This window comes from Medicago truncatula, chromosome 5, assembly GCF_003473485.1.
Source record: "Medicago truncatula cultivar Jemalong A17 chromosome 5, MtrunA17r5.0-ANR, whole genome shotgun sequence".
Lineage (NCBI taxonomy): Eukaryota > Viridiplantae > Streptophyta > Magnoliopsida > Fabales > Fabaceae > Medicago > Medicago truncatula.
This window is the reverse complement of record NC_053046.1, coordinates 25,177,871-25,199,800: the sequence shown is the minus strand read 5'-3', so window position 1 is coordinate 25,199,800 and position 21,930 is coordinate 25,177,871. Positions and strand designations below refer to the sequence as shown.

The 21,930-nt window shown below is 35.9% G+C and overlaps 1 protein-coding gene and 1 long non-coding RNA gene across 2 annotated transcripts; both read left to right on the top strand.

The window, feature by feature from the left end:
• Positions 1 to 2,136: 2,136 nt before the first annotated feature.
• On the top strand, positions 2,137 to 3,212 carry LOC120580600 (uncharacterized). The gene is made up of 2 exons (XR_005646391.1): positions 2,137 to 2,604; positions 2,844 to 3,212. It is a non-coding gene; the product is annotated as an uncharacterized lncRNA (long non-coding RNA).
• Positions 3,213 to 5,468: 2,256 nt separating this feature from the next.
• Positions 5,469 to 15,340, top strand: LOC11408231 (endonuclease 2). Its single transcript, XM_003614562.4, has 9 exons — positions 5,469 to 5,706; positions 5,987 to 6,161; positions 13,704 to 13,811; positions 13,929 to 13,984; positions 14,072 to 14,155; positions 14,354 to 14,446; positions 14,554 to 14,621; positions 14,933 to 15,006; positions 15,097 to 15,340. Exons 1-9 carry the CDS (start codon positions 5,596 to 5,598, stop codon positions 15,216 to 15,218), a joined length of 891 nt encoding a protein of 296 aa, XP_003614610.2. The 5' UTR covers positions 5,469 to 5,595; the 3' UTR covers positions 15,219 to 15,340.
• Positions 15,341 to 21,930: the final 6,590 nt, after the last annotated feature.

Here is a 21,930-nt window from a genome sequence, read left to right as displayed (position 1 = left end):
GCTTACGTTCGACCACCGCGTATAGCTGGAAGGAACAGAGGTGACAACTAAACCCTAGTTGACCATTATATATACCCATGCTCAGCCTTGGGTCAGGTTTGACACTTCATACCCAACCTATAGCAACATAATCTTTTAAAACCCTCACTAACTTGGGCATCGCAGAACATGCAGGTACACCACCCCTCTCTAGTGGAGAAGGACCTACGACAGACGACTCAACAGATCTAGGCTCAAGGCGGACATAATAAAGCTTAGATCTCCATTAACTAAACAGATCTCAACCAGCCGACCATCTTCTTTGGTCCAACCGGATTGATGATGGAATAACATATGATGTTTTTTGCTATGTTTTTTTTAGTTATTTTCTTTGCATTTGAAGGAAAATTAGAAGTCAATTAGAGGAGTTGTCAATGGTTTGAGGAACTTTTGGTATTGTTTTCATTTGAGTCGTTGTAATTCACTTTTATCATAAATCATGCAAATGCATAGGTGTTTTAAGTTTATGTAAATCGGCAAAACAAAACACCAAGTGAAGGATAAAGGATATTAAGATTGAAGTTCAATGGTTCTTATAAGGTATTTAAAGACAACAGAAAGTGAAGAAAGTTCATTTAAAGTTCCAAGGTTTTGCAAGACAGAAGAACGCGTGAAAAAGGGTCGAAAACTGTTGAATTTGCGCAGGATGAGCTACCTCATGCGCCCCTGCGCATGGGACAACAACCATCATTGCCCCATGCACCCCTGCACACCAAACCATGCGCCTTGTGCTTGAACATGGGGAAGAAGTGTTGTTTTCTTGTTTTCCAAGCTGTTTTAGGTGGAAAACCCATATTTTTCACTCTCTTAACCCCTAAGTAATCATGCATTATAAAAAGAGACCCTTGCACACTATTTTATTCATTCAGAAAGTTGGCAGTACAAGGCAAGGGTCAAGCATCAGAGCTTCAAGGAAGGGTTTCTTCCTCCTTTTGTTCTCCAGAGAGTGCTTTTAATTTCTTTTGTTATGTTGATCACAATGAGTAACTAAACCTCTAAGATTAGAGTTATAGGATTGATCTCTATTTATTTGTTGGATTAAATTAATTTCTTATTCATTATGATTTTAGTTATATTTTCATTTGATATGTTTCACCGTTTAAATCTTTTTCAAACTAAGTTAGGGACCCTTAGGGATTCATGTGAAAAGAAAAAGATAATCTTCAACTTGATCCGAGCCTAAAATTCATAAAGTGAACACCTCAATCCTTCAATCATATGAGATCCTTTTGTAATCTTCGTCAAGATTTCTTTTTCCATCTAGATTCCTTCGATTTTCCTAGATATTGATGAACTAGAAAAAACCCATAGCTTATAGAGGAGAAAAGAAAGCTTCTTGTGTCCTTTGTAACTTTGAGAAACTCAAATTCCTTGAAAGATTCGAACTATTGTTGGTCCATATGACAGGGATAATGCGAATCTATAAGGGAGGAGGGTTGAATAGTTTCCCTCTTACAAATTATTTGGAAACGTGGTTTTATAAAAGATTTTCGTAAATCAAATTTACTATCATAAATGATACAATTGCGCCAAAGATAGCTAAGTAAATAAAAGTGATTAGCTAATTCAACTTTGAATATATTCCAAAAAAAAAAAAAATTCAACTTTGAATAGGAATTTACAATTGCATAATTATTATTATTCAATCAAACTTAATATAAAAGTTAAGTTATAAAACCAAAGTCAATCTCAAACATAAGCTTATGGAAATATAGACTAACACAACAAACAATGGAATTTGATAAATGAAGAGACACTTGATATATCAAATTATAAATTGCAAGAAATAAAGAGACACTTGCTATTAAAAATAAAATAAAAATACACTTGCTATTAAAAACATTTGGGATTTACCTTTTTCTATCATGAAAGGTTAAAAAAAAAACTTCTTACATTTGGGAATTTTTTATGTGACGTTTATACAAGTGTGTAAAAGGGGCAAACACAACACTTCAATTTATTTAAGAGCCATTTTGTAATGATTTTAATTTAGGAAGTTTAATGTTTCAAAATTCTATAAATGGTAGAAAATATTTACTTGGCGTAAAGAAAGCTTGAGCTATCTACATTATAAAGTGATAAAATTCTTTTTAATTTCTTACGTTGAAAGAAGGAAATATTTATCTAAAATTATGAAGTTTATTTATATTATGATCCTCTTTCTTTCTCTATTTCTCGTTCAATTTCTTACATGCAAAGGATGTAAGCCATTTTGCATTCTTTTAATTTTTTTTGTCTAGTGAGCCTAGTGATTGGAGCTCACACATTAAAATGTGGAGAAGTTGGGTGTTCGGAGTTCGAACCTCGGCCTCTGCATAAATTATGCAATGTCCCTGCCAATTGAGCTAAGCTCACGTGGGGCACAGTTATGGTGCATAATGAAATCCTTATGCACCTTGCATAAATCCAAAAATTGTTTCTATGAGTTGTACTCCAAAACCATTCGATGTACGTAATGATTTCCAGCACCCTGCATAAGGATTTCCAGCACCCTGCATAAAAGTATGCCAAAACCATTTTGCTGTGGAAATGGTTTCTGTGAGTTGTACTCCAAAACCATTTGATGTACGTAATGGTTTCCAGCACCCTGCATAAGGATTTCCAGCACCCTGCATAAAATTATGTCAAAATCATTTTGCTGTGAAAATGGTTTCTGTGAGTTGTACTCCAAAACCATTTCTGAATTTATGCAGGGTGCATAAGGATTTCCTTATGCACCATAACCACACCCGTTCACGGGGACTAACTTTTACTTTTTTAATTCTTACATAGTAACAATCTTATGTTCTATTTTTCAATTACAGTAACCGTTCCATGTGAAAATCCAACTACTTGTCCAGAAGATTTCTGTACGCCTCCAATGATTACACGGTGTATTAATTTCATATGTTTATGTGATGGTCCTGAATATGCCGAACCGGAATATGATGGTCCTGAACCGGAATATGATCACAAGGGTGATTTTTTGAGTGTGAAACCTAAAATTATAAATGAAAATATGATGATGAGAGAGAGGCACATGATGAAAGAAATAGAGGTATAAAGTCCTTATATATGATTACAAGAACTAAGAAATATTATTTATAATAAAGTATGAAATAATTTGTAATTTAATAGTTGTATTGAACCCTATTGTTGGAATTATTTTGTTATTAATTTTCTTCCTTTTCAAATATCACATACCATGCAAGTATGGCTTTGTACTCTATAATGATTGGTAATGAAATAAAATATAGCAATAAGCAATATTATTAAGAGTCCTTGCTTCTATCCTAATTTCACTGTATACTACGCAAAATTCTAATATTTTCACGTGTGTCTACTTTACGTTATCAACTGTCTAATGTACCAATTCTGATCCCAAAATAAAGTTCATACTAGTCTCATACCAAAAAAGAATTCTACATTTTTTTCCAAACAGAGCTTCGTATAGCACCAAACTCAAATCAAACATATTTGAACATACATAGATAAATGGAGAGAATTAAAAGAAAAGTAAATTAGTCACATTATTTTTTACTGTTATCTTAAAAAAAAAATTATCTATGTGCGTGTGCCTAAGTCATTTTTATTTGTGTTTGTGATCAACTTAGACTTTCTTCACCAACTATATACTGAAATGGAAATTGTTTTTGTATGTGAACTCCATAAGAGGCAAGCCTTCTCTAAACTACCAATTTTCTACAAGACCCAAGCTCTCAACAAACTTTCTAGTGATTAATATGCTTTTATAAATCTAACCATATGTGTGTTGATGGTAGCAGAGGTGTTCATAAGGGTTTAGAACAAAGGTGTTTAGATCTTCACCAAGGCCAGTGAAGGTCACAGAGGCTTCCCAATTGTCAATCCATCCTAGCTGTAGGACAGTTTGAGAGTCATAAGGCTCAAGTCGGAAGGGATAAGAAGAGGAGGCGTTCAACAAGATGAGAAGTCGTAGAACTTTTTTTGTTCATAGTTAACATTGATTTCATCATCCTTGAAAACATGTCTTCTCGCTCAAAATTAGAAGATCAACTAAAGGATTCTTATTGTATGACAATTTGTTTAAGAAAAACAAATATTCTATGTAGCCTAGCCTCGTTACAACCCTAAGGCTTGGTTTGGATCCAGAGAAAGATTAAGGAAGGATTGAAGAAGGAAAGAAAGTTGTGGAAAGATTGGTTTTCCACCGTTTGGCAGCACTTCAAAAAGTTGAGGAAAGAAAGTTTGAGGTGGGACCCACACTCAAAACCTTTCCTCATTGATTTGGACGGAAACATGAAAGAAGCACCAACTTTTTGGTAAAATGTCGAAAATACCCTTACTATAATGGTTAATATTACTTTGTTGAACCAGCAAACAATGGTAAGACAAACCATGCTTTTGATCATGTTCCGCAATTTTTTCTCTCAGCATAATGACATTAACAAAAAAAAAAAATAACAAATGTTATGTAAATTAATAATTATTAATAAAATATATTTAAATTTTTAGATAGCGTAATTAATTTAAAAATAAATATATTTAACTAAAACCTTTTAAGGTTATAATTGTCATTTTGCAAATATACATATCTTTCTTTCCTCTAACAATCTATTCACTTTCTTTTATACCAAACAACCAAAACAATCATCTCACTTTCTTCTACCTTTCTTTCCTTCTACTATCTATCCTTTCATTTTCTTTCCTTTAACTTTCTTCTCCAAACCAAACATACCCTAATAGTAAAGACTATAGTGATCCATGATTGATGGCGTGTTTGGTGCTTTTGCTGAGATGTATGTTAAAATTGATTTGTTATGAATACATTGCATGTAATAGTATTCATCGGTTCAGGAAAAACTTAACCAAACCACAATCCGAATCCATTTATAGCGTTTGGGTTGAGCATTTTTTTTTATTACATGAGTATCAGTTTGGGTTCTATCCTAAAAATATGTGAATTCAACCCAAAATGAAACCAAACTGTCCCCCAATAATTTAGGACGGAGGGAGTATTTGATAAGTTTCCTCGACTAACTTGTTTTTCAATTTTTCATTATTACCAATCAGATAAGTTTCCGTAACTTGTCCCGTATAGTTATCAGAGATAATTTGTAAATCTAGTCATTAGGCTACTTGGACATATAATGTGTGAATCTAGCCACTAGGTTACTTGATCGGAAAAAAATAAAAATAAAAAATTCCGTAACTTGTATTTCCACATTTATAGGAGCTTTTTAGTCTACTTTGTTATTGAGATCCCATCTTTCTGAGATGCCACTTATGATTTCCAACACATAAGAAGAAAAATTTGATTTTCACAAACAATACCAATTAATTATATATCAAACTAATATAATCATGTACTTAAATGATTAAATTAACCAATTCACATGTCATTGTCATTTCACATTATGAGTTCATCATCATCAATTAAATTATTGGTTTTTGGTAGAGAAGATAATACCCTGCGAGAATAAAATATCTGCCACTTTTATGGAACGGGTAGCAATTTATCACACTATTGACAACAACTTGTTGACTTAATCACAAAAATATTATCCACACGTTTGTGCACTAATAGAGTAAAGTACTATGGATTGTTACAAAATTGTACTAGTGACCATAGTTTCATTTATGCTTTTGGTTCAAAATACCAAAGAATGGGGAGAAGATGGGCATGTCATTGTTTGTAAGATTGCTCAGGTCAGGATCCTGCCTTTACCTTGTTATCTTTCAATATTTTGAAGTAGAATTTACCACTGTTAGGGGATCATACATTCACGCAGTCAAACATAAGTGGCCGTTCCATCTTGATTGGACGAGCCAAAAAATTTAAATTTTAGTAATTTGAAATATTAAACTTGAATTTTGACCGTCTGATCTAAAGTGAACTGTCTTGACTACATGAATGCAAGAAATGTTTATAATTATGAGTTTGATTTTTGTACTAATTTTGCTTTCGTTTCTGATTTTGTGATAACAGGCTCGACTTAGCGACGCAGCTGCAAAGGCTGTGAAAAAATTGCTGCCAGAATCTGCAAATAATGATTTATCTAGCAAGTGTTCATGGGCAGATCATGTGAGGTTTATCTATCCTTGGTCGTCTGCTTTGCACTTTGCTGATACTCCTGACTCTGTTTGCAGTTACAATAACAAAAGTAAGCAGCAACAAACTTTTATATTCTCCTATCATTGTTTTATGTTCATTTCACTGATCAATTACCCTTAATGTAGATTTTAATGTGTAGATTTTTTATTTTAGAAAAAAATATGTGGATTGTTTTTGAGGGGTGGGTGGGGTGTGGTTATTGCGTAGATTGTTGTTCAAATATAATTGGTTGCCAAAATAAAATAAAATAAAATAATACTAAGACATGATTGGACGCCAGTGTACCACGCTGCAATAAAATATGATAGTAGGTCTTTGTTTGTTATTAAAGTTTTTGCCACGTGGGCATGGTCCATAGAAATATTGAGAAATGTTAAGCCTACTAATTATGCTACACGTGGACATCCAATTAAGACATGTTTACATTACCTTTCTAGGAGTATTTTTCTTCCTTTGAAGAGTGCTAGACCAGAGATATTCTTATAGAACCTGTGAAATGATCATGAATGCGTCTTACATCGGTTTCATGATCATGAATGCATCTCGCATGATCTTGCAATATCAAATTCAATTTTGCAATCCTTTCAATCAATTCAAGAAATTTGACATTACAGTATTGATATAATTTATTTTTTTGGAATCATAGAAAGACGTTACGTGACCAAATCAATAATGTTTGGACACACACATAAAAAGATTCTCCTCAAAATATTCAATCATCATTTTTATCAATTTCTTCTTTTTTTTTTTTTTTTTGAGCAAAAGCAGAATCAATTCATTTCATTCATAATTAGGCGGTACAAAGTAGGCAATACATGATGAAAAATATGGGGGCTAGGATGAGATAGCGAAGCTCGAGCAATACTATGAGCAACACTATTTGCTTGCCTCCTAACATACGACACTGCAAAGTCGGGTTTATCAAGTAAGAGACTTCTACATTGGGTTACAAGATCTCCAAACTCATTGGTAGGGGAAGAGTTATTGGTGAGTGCATCAGCTAAGATCTTCGAATCAGTTTCAAATAATACAACATGCATCTCATTTGAAATAGCCAATTTAATAGCATCAAGCAAGGCTAGAGATTCTGCCTCCAAAACAGTGGCTGATGAGTGATGAAAGTCTGATTTCCCAAGTAAAAAAGTACCTGTATAGTCGCGAAAACACATACCATACCCCATGATAGAATTATTATTAAATGCAGCTGCATCGACATTGCATTTAATTGTACCTATCGGTGGTTTGATCCAGGAGTGGACAGAATTTGCGTGGTGAATTGGTGCCTTTTCTCGTTGCATACAACTCCATTCGTTGATGACATCCTTTGCTCGAGTGACAATAGAAATTGGAGTAGTATCTGTGGCCTCCCAAAGTTTGGAATTACGACTCTTCCATAAGCTCCAGAGAGTCATAGCAACTAGTACTTGCTGCTGCGGGTGTAACCTGTCAATCAAGTCAAAAAACATAGAAGTGCAGTCATTACTAGAGAGTAGCAGGTCTCGGATGATGTGATTAACTCCAAGCAGTTCCCAGCAGCTGGATGCTTTCGGACAGACGAAGAAAACATGAGTCTGCGTTTCTGCGAATTGGTCGCAAAATATGCACGAGTCATCACATGGAATACCACGGGTAAGAAGATTAGCGCGAGTTGGCAGACAATGTTGAGCAAGGCGCCAAAGAAAAGCTCGAACTCGTGGTGGGATCTGCAAATTCCATATAGAATTCCAACGATAATCATGTTGGATGGGATTGATGGCAGTTATAAGGTCTGAACAAAGACGATATGCTGATTTGACAGTGTAAGATCCGTTTGCAGTAGCCTTCCAGATGCGCTGATCAGTAGCAGTACGAGGGAATAAAGGCATGGAAACGATTGCTTCTGCATCTACGCTATTAAACAGAGATTGCACTATAGGAATATTCCAAGAATTTCCATCTGAATTCAACAAATAACTAACCGTAAGATCCGCGTGGTGCAATAGAGGCGGGGTAGATGGTTTGAGAGTTGGCAAATTGCGGATCCAAGGCATACTCCACACATTAATTTGAGAACCGTCTCCAATTTTCCACCTATGGCCCAAGGTAAGTAAAGATTGAGTACTCCATAGACTCCTCCATGTGTAACTTGGATTATGACCTAGATTGGCATCCAAAAAATCCCTTCGGGGAAAATATTTAGCTTTGAGGATTCTTGAAAATAGGGAGGACGAGTCGGATAAGAGTTTCCAACTTTGCTTACCGAGCATAGAAAGATTAAATGCTTCGAGGTTCCTGAAGCCTAAACCTCCTTGACTTTTGTGGCGAGTGAGCTTGTCCCAACGTAGCCAATTTATTCCACGACGACCGTTCTTTTTAGAGCCCCAATAAAATGAGTTCATCATCTTTTCGATCTCATCACAAAGAGATGTAGGGATAAGAAAGGCTCCCATACAGTAAGACGGAATGGCTTGGGCCACTGACTTGATCAAAATTTCCTTCCCTGCCCTTGAGAGAGACCGAGCGCTCCAAGATTGACAATTCTTCCATATTCGATCTTTTAGATAGGTGAAGATTGCCTTCTTGCTACGACCTACCATAGATGGAAGACCTAGATATTTTCCGCTTCCGATTGCACTAGAAATGCCAAGGCATGTCATGATGGAAGAGATAGAGTCTTGTGGAGTGTTTGCACTGAAGGAAATCGCCGATTTCCTATAGTTTATGGCTTGCCCAGAAGCGAGTTCATAACTAGAAAGAATGTCTTTGAGGCATTGAGCTTCTGAAATTGTCGCCTTGCAAAATAGGAAGCTGTCATCCGCGAAAAGAAGGTGACTAACAGGAGGAGCCTTACGGCAAATGCGGGTTCCATGGATTTTACCTCGAAGCTCGTGATTCTTAATAGTAGCAGACAACCCTTCAGCACAGATAATGTACAAATATGGGGACAGAGGGCAACCTTGTCGTAAACCTCGTGTAGGAGTGATGGGGCCGATGCGGTCTCCGTTAAAGATGACATGGTATTCAACTGTAGAGATGCACATCATCATCCATGTGATCCATTGGGAGCAGAAACCCAATTTGGATAAGATTGCTTGTAAATAAGACCAGCTGACACTATCAAATGCCTTTGAAATATCGAGTTTCAGAGCTATATCCCCTTCTTTTCCTTTTCTTTTGCAGCGCATGTAGTGTAAAATTTCAAAAGCTGTAAGCGCATTATCTAATATCGAACGAGAGGGGACAAAAGCTGCTTGCTCTGGTGCAATCCATTTATTAATCAAAGGCTTCAATCGGTTTGCTAGAACCTTGGCAATGATTTTGTAAAGGACATTACAAAGGGATATGGGACGAAGATCTTTCATTGATTCTGGATTTTCCCCTTTTGGAACAAGAACAATATGTGTAGAATTCAGGTCGGAGGGAATGACCCCGGTGGAGAGCCAATTGATAGCAGTAGTGTAGATGTCGCCTCCAATATCGTTCCAGAACCTTTGGAAGAAAGCCGGGTTGAGGCCATCAGGGCCCGGAGATTTATCGGGGTGCATACTAAAAATAGCTTCTTTGAATTCTTGTTCAGAGAAAGGCTGTGTGAGAGTATTGTTGTCTTCAGCTGTGATCCGTGGCTGAACACAAGAGAGAATTGCCTACTGGTCGCCTTGCCTCACAGTGAAAATGGAATTAAAATAATCTCGAACCAAAGTGCACATGTCATCGTGCGATGATATCCAGTTGCCATGGTCATCGCGCATCTTTTTAATGGTGTTATTCCGCTTACGGGCTGAAGCAGAAGCATGAAAGAACCTGCTGTTTGTGTCGCCTTCTGATAACCAAAAGATTTTAGAACGCTGTCTCCAATAACTCTCCTCTTGAAGAATTAAAGTTGCGAGATTTTGCTGCAGGACCTGAAGTTCAGGATCATTGGCATCATTTGCGTCTGTTCTGAATTCCTCAATGATGGATCGCTGTTTGTTAATAAGATGCTTGAAGTTTGGGGTAACAGAACGGCTCCAGGTTGATATGTCCTCCACACAATAATTCAGTTTGGTTAAGATGTTGGTGGAAGGATAGTGCTCCCAATTGTTTTTCACAAGATCAATGAGCTCCGGCTCATGAAGCCAAGAATTGTTGAATTTGAAACTGCGGTAAGGTTGTCTCCAAGGAATTGGTTGAAGCTGCAAAAGAAGGGGAGTGTGATCAGAAATTGGAGCAACAAGAGTCTGAAGTGCTGCATTCGGAAACATGTTTTGCCATGAGGGTGTGACAAGGGCTCTATCTAAACGCGCTTCCTTAGATGCATCAGTACCAACACTCTTAAACCATGTAAACTGGTATCCCAACAGCGGCATATCTAACAAATGACAGTCATTTACGGCTTCTTGAAACCCACGGATAAGCCAAGGAGGGCGGTCAGGGCCTCCCCGTTTGTCTGCTGATGAGAGGTGGTCGTTGAAGTCTCCGATAATGCACCATGGATCGTTCGATAGGCTGCTAAGATGGCGGAGGAGGTCCCATGAGTCGCGACGTCTTCCTGAGTCGGGGTATCCGTAGAAAGCGGTGAGTCTCCAGTTACTATTGACAGGATCCTGAATAGACATGTTTATGAAATTCTGAGAGTAGTTGAGCAGCGAACAGTTAATGTTATTTCGCCAAAGAATTGCCAGACCACCACACCGACCAATTCGGTCTACAGAGAAGTGATTTTCAAAACCAATTTTATAACAGAGATCAGAAATTTTGCTACTGTCAACCAAAGTTTCAATTAAAATGATAATATCCGGTTTATAGACGCGGATAAGGTCTTTTAAAGAGGGAACTGCCTTAACATTTCCTAAGCCTCGGCAGTTCCAAGATATGATATTCATTGTTCCCGGCAGGCCTGGATTCCAGGCTCCGCCGATAAAAAATGATTCGTCTGCGGGACGTGCATAGAGGTGGAGATAGTTACTGCTTTGTTGCTTGGAGTAGATGATGACTGAGCATGATGAGTGTTTTTTCCTGTAACAACTGATGAGCTTTGAATGTGCCTATTCTCAGAAATTACTTCCCTGGACCGTTTTGTCTTGTTGGCAATAAATACCTCATTATTCTCCTCCATCAGCTGATCATCGTTAGTGTGAGCATTTGAATTAGCTGCTGCCGCATTATCTAGCTTTGATTTGCGCAGTAAATTTGGATTTCGTAACAGACTAATCAATGCGCCAGAATTGGGAATGTTTGAAACACCAGAATCTTCATTTTGACCGTTACTTTTGGTAACTGTAACTGTTGCCGGCGCAGTAATTGTGATGCCACCATCTCTCAGCTTGTTCACATCGCCACCACCATGGTTGCGCTGCTTCTCTACGCGCAGCTCGGGACCCCAGATTCTAGTACCGTCGTCGGAGTTTGCCGAGTAGAGCTTTTCGCAGTAGTCCTCAATGTGGCCCAACATACCACAATAGTAGCAATAATTTCCCAGCCTTTCATATTTGAATTTGATGGTGCTGGTTCCACCACCATGCATTTTGATCTTCTTCATACGCTTCAGAGGTTTCGTGACATCTAGCAAGACACGAATCTTCATAAACTGTCGAAGATAGTTTGAACCGTTCTTCGCATCATACTCAATGAATTGACCGATGGAGTTTGCAATGTCTATTCCAACTTTCTCAGACATATAACCCGCGGGAAGATCATGGACTTGAATCCAAAATGGAACAGTCTGGAGAGCAACTAGATTTGGATTAGTATTCGCAGGAATAGTGTCCAGGATCAACAAGTGATTGTCAAAGTACCGTGGGCCTTTTCTCAAGATTCTCTGTAAATCAAGGTGGTGGTAGAATTGGAAAGTGAATAAGTTTGGCTCTAATTCTTGAATTTTTACACCACGGACAGGGTTCCAGAATGTTTCAATTTTTTCCATCATCATGTAGGTTCGAATGGGTCTGTTTGTTAGGAAGCGACCAACAAGGCGGAGGTTGGGATCAGCAATCTGTGTGGAATTAATTTCAGGTTGCAGCTCTAATTCTTCCTCATCATCACTCAAGGAGAGGTTGTGGAGAGAGGCCATGGGGAGAGGTGGAGGCGATGGGGAGAGGCAAGAAAAGGTTCAAGATTGGTTATGGTTGAAAACTTCTCACAAGGAGAGAATGAGAGAAAACTTACTTCTCACAAGGAGAGAAAACAATATTAGCAAGACACTTATTTCTTCTTTATTATTAAAAAAAAATTTTTATGTGTATGTGACCAAATACTTTTTCTTTGATCCTATGACCATATTAGAATTTCTCGCTGGACCAATCAAAAATACAAAGTGTCTAAACAAACAATCCATACACAACAGAGAAAGAGATAGAGCCTAAAACCAGGCCACCCAAAACAAACAAACAGCCATTAACAGAAATACAGCTGAAGAACAACAGATAGGTAGAAACAAAGCAATGAGGCAAAACAGAACCTAAGACTACACCAAAACTAACATCTCAGCCAAAAAACCTAAGATATCAAAGGCCCAAAGATGCTCCAAAACACCGCCACAGTCCAAAATCACACTGCCTAACTCGAAACCACCTGCTGAATGCAGAAGACTGGCCACAACAGAACATGATCTGCTTACACACGCAGGCTAAGGCTAACACCGAAAATCGATCCACATCACAGAGGTATAGCAGTAGAGAGAAAACAGATACAGAAAAACTCCTAAAGCCTGTGCAGAAAGCATAATACAAAAGAAGCAGGAAACAAGAGACGATGATCCCAAATCGCCACTCAGTTCCACCTCCACTCCCATACACTCCACCGGATGAAACAGCCACGGATTTAAAGAGAAAATAAAACTTTTACACCTTGATTGAATAACTCGATGAAAAGATTTTTGCTTCCTTCACTACTTTTTCCCAATTAAACCCATCTTGATCGAAAATCATGGCATTATTGGCTTTCCAGATTATAGATATATTTGCGCAACAAATTAAGCCTAATATATCCTTCACCTTCTTAGTACTTAACACCAGCCCTTTCAACTGTTTAAGGTCATCAAAACCTCCATAAAAAATGGCAGTTTGGATCCCACGCCATTTCAAAGTCTCGTTCAATACCACAGCTAAAACCGGACAATTAAAGAAGAGATGATTAATTTTTTCAGCACTGCCGCAACCACAGACACAAGAAGTAGATGCATTATCTCTTATCCCTTTCAAACAAAGATTATCTTTAGTGGGAAGCCTATTTTGCAAAAGCCTCCCAATCAACACCGATACCTTCTGAGGGATTAATGGATTTCAAACATTCTTAGCCGATTCCACAACATCTAACTCCAGTTCACTCAACACTAGATACACTTCCTTAACAGAATATAACACGACTCCCCCCACTTCCAACGATCAACGCCTCCTTAACTAGATTAAATCAAGGTTTAATGAGTTCAACCATAGTTCATTCAACAGATTTTAATTTTTTATTTCTATTTTTTCCTTTTCAATGTTTTATTTCTTTTTTATTTATTTATCGTCAAATTTATCCTTAGTAAAATTCACTGAACTAATCGAACCATGAGTCGAAGATGCCACTAGTCTAATCTCCTTATTAATAATATGCTTTGCAAGATTAAACTTCTTGTCGATTTAACTTTCAGGGGATTGTAAAGATCAGAAAACTGGAATTAAGGGGCGATGTGTTGTGGGGGCTATTACAAATTACACCAACCAGCTCCTCGATTATGGCAGTGCCATAAAACCTAAATGTAAATGCTCCTTTCCAAATTAATAAACTAATTTGTACCCCATTATTTTGTTTTTGTTATATTTTTCCTCTTTATGACTAACAAACACTTAAATTCATCACTATATCACTATATCAGATAACCTTACCCAAGCCCTTTATTTCCTTTCACATTTTATGGGAGACATTCATCAGGTTTGCATCTATAGAAGCATCAAATCACACATGATATATATTTCCATATAACTTTGAAATTAATGTTGCTAATCATCATACTTGCAGCCTCTACATTGTGGCTTTGTCTCAGACAAAGGAGGCAATGAAATAACTGTTCATTGGTACACAAGAAAGCAAAATCTTCACCATGTATGTCAAATTCATTGCTCATGAAGTATATAAAACATATATATTATATAGGATTTAATTCATATCTACTTCGAAAACTCACATATGAAGATTCAATTCATAATTGTCATTTGTTGACAGACCGTGTAAGCATTTTTACAGTGTATCAAAATTATTTTCTATTATACTTTTCACTATCTAATTGTTTACGCGATGAAGGTTTGGGATGTTAGTATAATTGAGACAGAACTTGAAAGATTCTATGACTCAGAGCTAGGCGAGTTCATTGATGCAATTCAACAGAATATTACGGTACGCCATTACTATGCATCACAATATTCATCATCGGTTATCACCATTACAAGAAATTGTACTTTCAAAGTTTCATATTTTTCTTCCATATTTTCTCCTGCAAACAGAAAGTATGGGCTAAAGAAGTCGAAGAATGGGAGAACTGCAGTTTGGATAACATCGCATGCCCATCCATGTATGTTCCATATTTCGTACCTATTAGTAGGATAATTTAATATGGATTCTCTTAATTTTTAGTTTTATAAAAATCTCTTAATAATATTGATAATGCATAATTCCGAATACAAAAATATGTAAGTTAAATCCTCTTTGTTAGATACTTAGATGTCAGCAGCTTCCATTTTAGACGAATTTTAACTTAGAGGCGTTAAATATGTTTTTAGTTCTTAGAATATTTTCATTCAAGTTTAACCCTTCTCTGTACCATAGTCAGGATTTATTAATTTATCTGTGGTATTTGGAATACACATTGGTCTAATTTTTCAGATATGCTTCTGAGAGTAGCGTAGACGCCTGTAAATGGGCATATAAAGATGCATCTGAAGGGTCAACCCTCAAAGGTAAGCTTTAAAATGTTCATAACTATGATAGTTGAGACTAGTTTCTTCTACTCTTTTTTCTCAATTCTATCATGAAACTATGTTTTGCAGATGATTACTTCCTGTCACGTTTTCCTATCGTCAATTTGCGATTAGCTCAAGGAGGAGTTCGATTGGCTGCAACTCTAAATCGTATTTTTGACAATGACACGAAGTTGGCAATGTCGATGTAATTTAGGTAAATAACAATAGTTCAAATGAGAGATTTATGATGCAATTGAAGATGAGAAATAGTAAGATGACCATAAGCGACACTTTAATAAATAATAATTTCGATCTTCTCCATTTTATTTTATTTTATGTTATGCTGCAATACTCTATTTTTTAATTTAAAGATACGTTTTTTAAATGAATTATAGTGGACAAGTATGCAAGCAAGAAGAGGCTACATGTGATCCTTCTAAGCATCTTGATGGAGAAGGGGACATGAACATTAAAATATTTCCTTTGGAGATAATTTTATAGGTGCAAAAGAACCTTTGTCCATAAAGAAAATGTGGATGTCATAAACATTTGTTCAAAATCATTTTGAAGATTGGCACCCTTCTAAGATGTCATCATTTTAAATCCATCTTAAGCACAATGAGACTACCCTTGCAAGTTGTAACCTCCCATGTTTACGATTGACCAACAATGATTTCATAAAAGTCTGTGCCGCGTATGGTTTGAAGGTCTCGTACCAGGAAGCTTTGGTGTGTTATGCAATGCCATGCTCACGGATCCAGTCTGAGATCAACTTGGAGATCTGTTGCCATGATTCACGATATATACATATACAATGGATAACATATCGGCGTACAAAGTAAAAAGAGATGATGTCCCTCTAAAAGATATAATCCCTTTCAATTTTTATCCTCCTCTAGTCATTTTAAAAGCTCTAGAAACCTTTCAACGTTTGGGTATTGCAGTTTAGATCCGATGTTGCTATGAGGCCGCCACATATTTATCGGAAGATATCCTACGATAGTGTATTTTTTTATTCTTTTTGCGTATGGCAAGATATCTTCCGATGATGTATTTTGCCTAAAAATCTTTATGGCTGGTCGATATTAACATACTGGCTCAAAGTCATGTTTGGCGAATAGGCCGCAGAAAGAACTTTTCCCACTACTCATATTACTTCAAGTATATAATTTCAAACAAAATATGTAATCTGAGAAACACACTTTCAGAAAGCACATGTTGTTTTAAATTAGAAATGTGATGCTTGGGAAATTTCGTCCCATAGGACAAGGAAGAACAGCACCAACAATAATATGGTTGGCAAAGCACATGTTTATTATTTATATGTTTCAGATTATTAACATGTAAAATTCTAATCATATATGTGAAATCATTTTTGGAATATTCTTCCTTCATCTCAATTTTTATGGCTACTTGCTTGTGAAGATAGAAATCATAAAATATAAAATATTTGCCACGCTTGAATTAAGAGCCGACGCATCTTATCCTATTTGTCAATGTTGACTTAAAAGATACTCGTACTCAAGCTCATATCCTTGTGGGCAACAACTTTAGTGCCCGCCCCTATATCCTATGGGCACCTTACTGTCTATACCGGCACCTATTACCCGCATTTTAACTATGAAAAGACAATAAAAATATCACAATTGAAATAAAATTGTGGTTCACAATTTTTCAAATCGACTCATAAAAAAGTACAAAATCGTAGTATTTAACAAAATAAAAACATCCAAAACATCCTTCAAAAATTGTATACCAACATAAGGGATTAGTTATTGTACTAAGTAATTTTTAGGTTTAGGCTTAGGCTTAAGCTTAAACTAGATTTTAGACCCGTGCTCCGCACAGGTTTATTGTAAAGGGATTGACATACGAATAATAAAATGCAATATATAATATTGATAATGGTGAAAAAAATAACACGTGATAATCCATAGTAGACAAAATAAAACACTTCATAAAATGTATGAAATCTGAAAATATTATAAAAGAAAATTCGGTAATTCTATCATAAATATGAAATTTTTAATACGTTGGCATGTAGTTTCATCACACATTGCGAAATACTTCCTCATATACGACGTTAGACGTTACATTGGTATCTTCACCATCTTCATCAGTGATCAATATCTTTAGGGCTTGGTATATATAATCAAGTTTACATGGAAATTAGAGTAGCCGAGTTTGCATGGAAATTAGTGTATTCTGTTTGTAAACGTATTAAATAATGTAGAAAAAATTTCTTCAAAAAAAATAATGTAGAAAATATTGTCAAAAAAAAGGCAACAAGATAGGAATGAAATAAAGGCATGAAATTGGTTCAAATAAAAAAGTGTAGAAAATATTGTCAAAAAAAAAAAGGCATGAAATTAGTGCGATGAATTTTTCTAGTATTGTGTACAAAATATTAACAATGATTCCTTCTCAAGAGGAGATAAAGAGGGCGGTTTTTGAACTTAATAAGGATAGTGCTCCTGGCCCTGATGGGTTTGGTGCAATATTCTATCAATCCTTCTGGAGCATAGTTTGTAATGATGTTTGCAAAGCAGTCATGGAGTTCTTCTCTAAGGGTTGGATTCTTCCAAACTTCAACTCTAATACTTTAATTCTAATCCCAAAAACTGAGAATGCTAATACAGTTGAGCAATATAGACCTATTGCCCTTGCAAAATTATGCCCTTGCAAAAGTTTTATGTCCCGTCTCATACTCTTTATGCAGATGATATTATGGTGTTCTGCAAAGCCAAAGCATCATCAATTCAAGCATTAAAGGTTCTTTTCCTAAGGTATGCTGCAATTTCTGGACAATTTGTCAACCCAGCAAAATCAATTGTATATGCTGGATCCATCTCTCCCGCTAGAATTCAACAGTTAGCAACAAATATTGGATTCAATATTGGCTCATTACCTTTCAACTATCTTGGTGTTCCTATCTTTAGAGGTAAACCAAAAGCTTCACATCTTCAACCTATAGCAGATAGAATCAAGAACAAATTAGCAGCATGGAAGGCCTCTCTTTTATCCATTGCAGGTAGAGTTCAATTGGTAAAATCTGTCATTCAAGGCATGCTGATTCATAGCATGTCAATTTACTGTTGGCCAAAATCTCTTCTCAACAAACTAGAGAAATGGATCAGGAACTTCATTTGGAGTGGGGATGTGGAAAAAAGAAAGTTAGTAACAGTTTCTTGGATAAAAAGTTGCTTGCCAATCAATCAAGGAGGATTAGGGTTGAGATCTTTATCATCTTTGAATGAAGCATCCAACCTCAAACTTTGCTGGGACCTCAGAATTTCCAATCAATCATGGGCTAAGCTTTTGCAAAGTAGATGTATTAGAAACATGAAGCCTGTCTCTTATCATATATTCTCATCTATATGGAGCAGCATCAAGAGTGAATTTCAATTTGTTTCGGACCATTCTGGTTGGCAGATAGGTAAAGGAGATAGGGTGAATTTCTGGAATGATAATTGGTGTGGAATGTCTCTATCAAACTTACTGAATATTCCTGATACCATTTCTCAAAATCTTCAAGCCTTAGTTTAAGATTTCATCAGTGAAGGCAATTGGAGAATACCAAATTCAGTTCAGCTGGCTTTTCCTTCTTTATCTTCAATTGTGCATCAAATTTCCATTCCAATAGAAGAGGCTGAAGATAAGTTGGTTTGGCTTAGTATGGCTAATGGAGATCTTTCTCTTAAGGAGGCTTATTCCCTTAAATCTCCGGTTGGTCAGAACACGCATTGGTCTAAATTTATTTGGAGTAGAGACATCCCTCCCTCCAAGTCTTTGCTTAGCTGGAGGCTGATGCATGGTAGAATCCCTACTGATGATAACTTACAGATTAGAGGATGCAACATACCTTCTATTTGCTCAAATTGCTTTAAGGAAGCTGAGACATCCTTCCATCTTTTTTGAATGTTCTTTTGCCAAGCATTTCTGGAATTGGCTCGCAGGTATTCTTAATATTTCCATTCGTATCTCAAATGTGGAGGACATGTGGAAGATTTGTGATAAAAATTGGTCCTCTCAATGTAAGGTGGTTGTGCAAGCTTGCATTGTTAATGTTATCAGTGCCATTTGGTTTAGAAGGAACCAAGTTAGGTTTCAAGACAAATTCATCCATTGGAAAATTATTTTAAACAATATCATCTCTGCAGTCTACTTGTCAGGGTCCAATACCTCTAAAGCTGCTATACCAGACATGAAGGAATTCTCCATTATGAAATACTTCAGAGTCCCAATTCATCCTCCTAAAGCCCCTATCATCAAGGAAGTGATTTGGTCTCCTCCAATCTTCAATTGGATAAAGGTGAACACTGATGGTGCTTCTTCAAAAAACCGTCCAAATGCTTCTGCAGGTGGTATCTTCAGAAACAAGGAAGGTATTTGTTTAGGCTGCTTTGATCAAAATTTGGGAAATGTTAATGCTTACAATGCGGAACTGATGGCTGCCATTCTTGCGATGGAAACTGCTTCTCACAAAGGTTATAATCAATTATGGCTGGAAACCGACTCACAATTGGTTTGTTTAGCTTTGAAATCCTCTTCTTATGTTCCTTGGATATTAAGAAACAGGTGGAACAACTGCTTAGCTTTTGTCAGAAGAGTCAACTTCACTTTTTCACACATTTACAGGGAGGGAAACTATTGTGCTGATGGTATGGCTAATATTGGCCTGAATATTCCTCTCAATCATTTTGCTTGGTATAGCTCTATACCTGAGAATATCAGGGGCGAGTACAATAGGAATAGGATGGGCTTACCTAATTTTAGGTTCGTACATTTCTAAAAGGTTTTGGCCTAGTCCCCCTTTTCTTTCTTGTACTCTTTTTTAGTTTAATATATTAGGGTTGGTGCTCTTTGCATCAACCTCCTTTTTGGAAAAAAAAAAAAAAATTGTCAAAAAAAAAAGGGAAGAAGATAGGAATGAAATTGGTGCGATGCATTTTTTTAGTATTAAATAAATGTACAAAATATTTCCTTAAAAAAGAAAGTGTACAAAAAATTGTCAAAAAAAGAAAATAAAAAAAAAGTATAAAATAGAAGGCATCAAACGTGATCATTGATATGCTCATAGTTTCTGCAACAAATGTGCAGCATCAAATAAGAGGATTGGAATGAAATTGGTGTGCGATGCATTTTTTTAGATGGAACTTGTTACGTTATATAATTGCAAACCTAATAAAGCAAATGAGCGGAAAAAATTAGGTTAAAATGCTGCAGACCTAACGAAATTAATAAATAAGGATAGCTAAATAAATTAAATAATTATACACAAAAAATAAATAAACTATTTATCATATTATATAAGATATGTAAATGCGGGTTGCGGGGGTGGACATTATAGTACCCTTACGCGTATCCGTATCCATTTAAATTTGCGGGTAATAGCTGGACTCAAACTCGAACCCATGAAAATGAGATTTTACCCTACCTATTATGAGTATTTTTTACGATTACTCATTGGGTCTGGATCCTATTGTCATCCCTACTTAAAAAGCACTGAAATATTACTTCAAATCTCTATTGCAAACACTAAAAAGAAATAAGGTTTTTTTTTCGAAAAATAGATTTTGTCCCAAAATTATAAACGTGGTCCTTTGTTTTTAGCCCATTTTACAATAATGGTTATTCCATTTTATTTTGATCAAATCAATGCATACGTGATCACGAAGCATCATATAATATTTTAGGCTATATTTTTAGTTATTTTCTTTGCATTTGAGGGTAAATAAGAGGTCATTAGAAGAGTTGTCAATGATTTGGAGAACATTTTGTATTGTTTTCATATGAGTCGTTCTAATTCTTTTTTTTTTTTTTTTTTTTTTTTGCGCTAAATAACTCATCCAGACAAACCTATTTTATACATAATACCTTATACTATAAGCACTCAATTAAGTTGTTTATCCAAATAATGCCCTTAGTAAAATACTTTTAGTAACAACCAAAAATGGAATCTTTCACCACGGTAAACAATAAACAACACATCTCTCTCCCTCCCTCCCTCACCCCGCCCCCGCCCCCGCCCCCGTAGAAAGTATATTCATAAACAACAATTTCATGTGATCTAAACAACCTATCACATCTTCAACAACACACAATGTAAAATGCATTTTCATAGCAACTACTCAACAAAAATACATGAACAATCATGAAATTCAAAACCAATAAAATCACGAAATAATTAAAAAGAAACCGTTAAATGTAGTGAAAAATCATGAAATTCAAAACATGTGCATGATTTGATTACGGTAAGATTAAAATGGCGTAGACAAATTAGAAGAGTTTGAGCAAGGTTTAACCTAAGTGAGATGGGATCGAATCAATTTCTTCACATTTTTAGCATTTATTTGACAGTATCAATCAAATTGATAGATACGATAAATAATACAGGGATCAATTTGATAGTGAGTGACATAATTCATGAACCAACTTGATTTTTAATGAATAATTCAGAGATCGATTTGACTGTTGTATTGACTTTCTTCAAATTCGTCCTTGTACATATGGAAGCTGACTTGAAACTCCATGTCATCACTGTTAATGATGAGACTTGACGGAAAGACTAAACTTATTGACATTTATAAAATTCAGAGACGTATTTGCTATTTTGACAAACATGTCATTTGAAAAATACAGTTTCTAAAAATATATTTGGTGGTTGGGAAGCTTCGTCCAAGAGGATAAGGAAGAACAGCACCAACAATATCAAACTAACTATTGTACTTCTATTTATTTATATGTTTCAGATCATCAACATCTAAAATCATAATCATATGTCCAGTCACTTTAGGAAATTGGGAATATTCTTTCTACCTTCACTCGAATATTATTGGTACTTGCTTGTGAAGATAGAACTCATCAACCATAAAATATCTACCACGCTTTAATCACGAATCATAGCATCTTATCTTACCT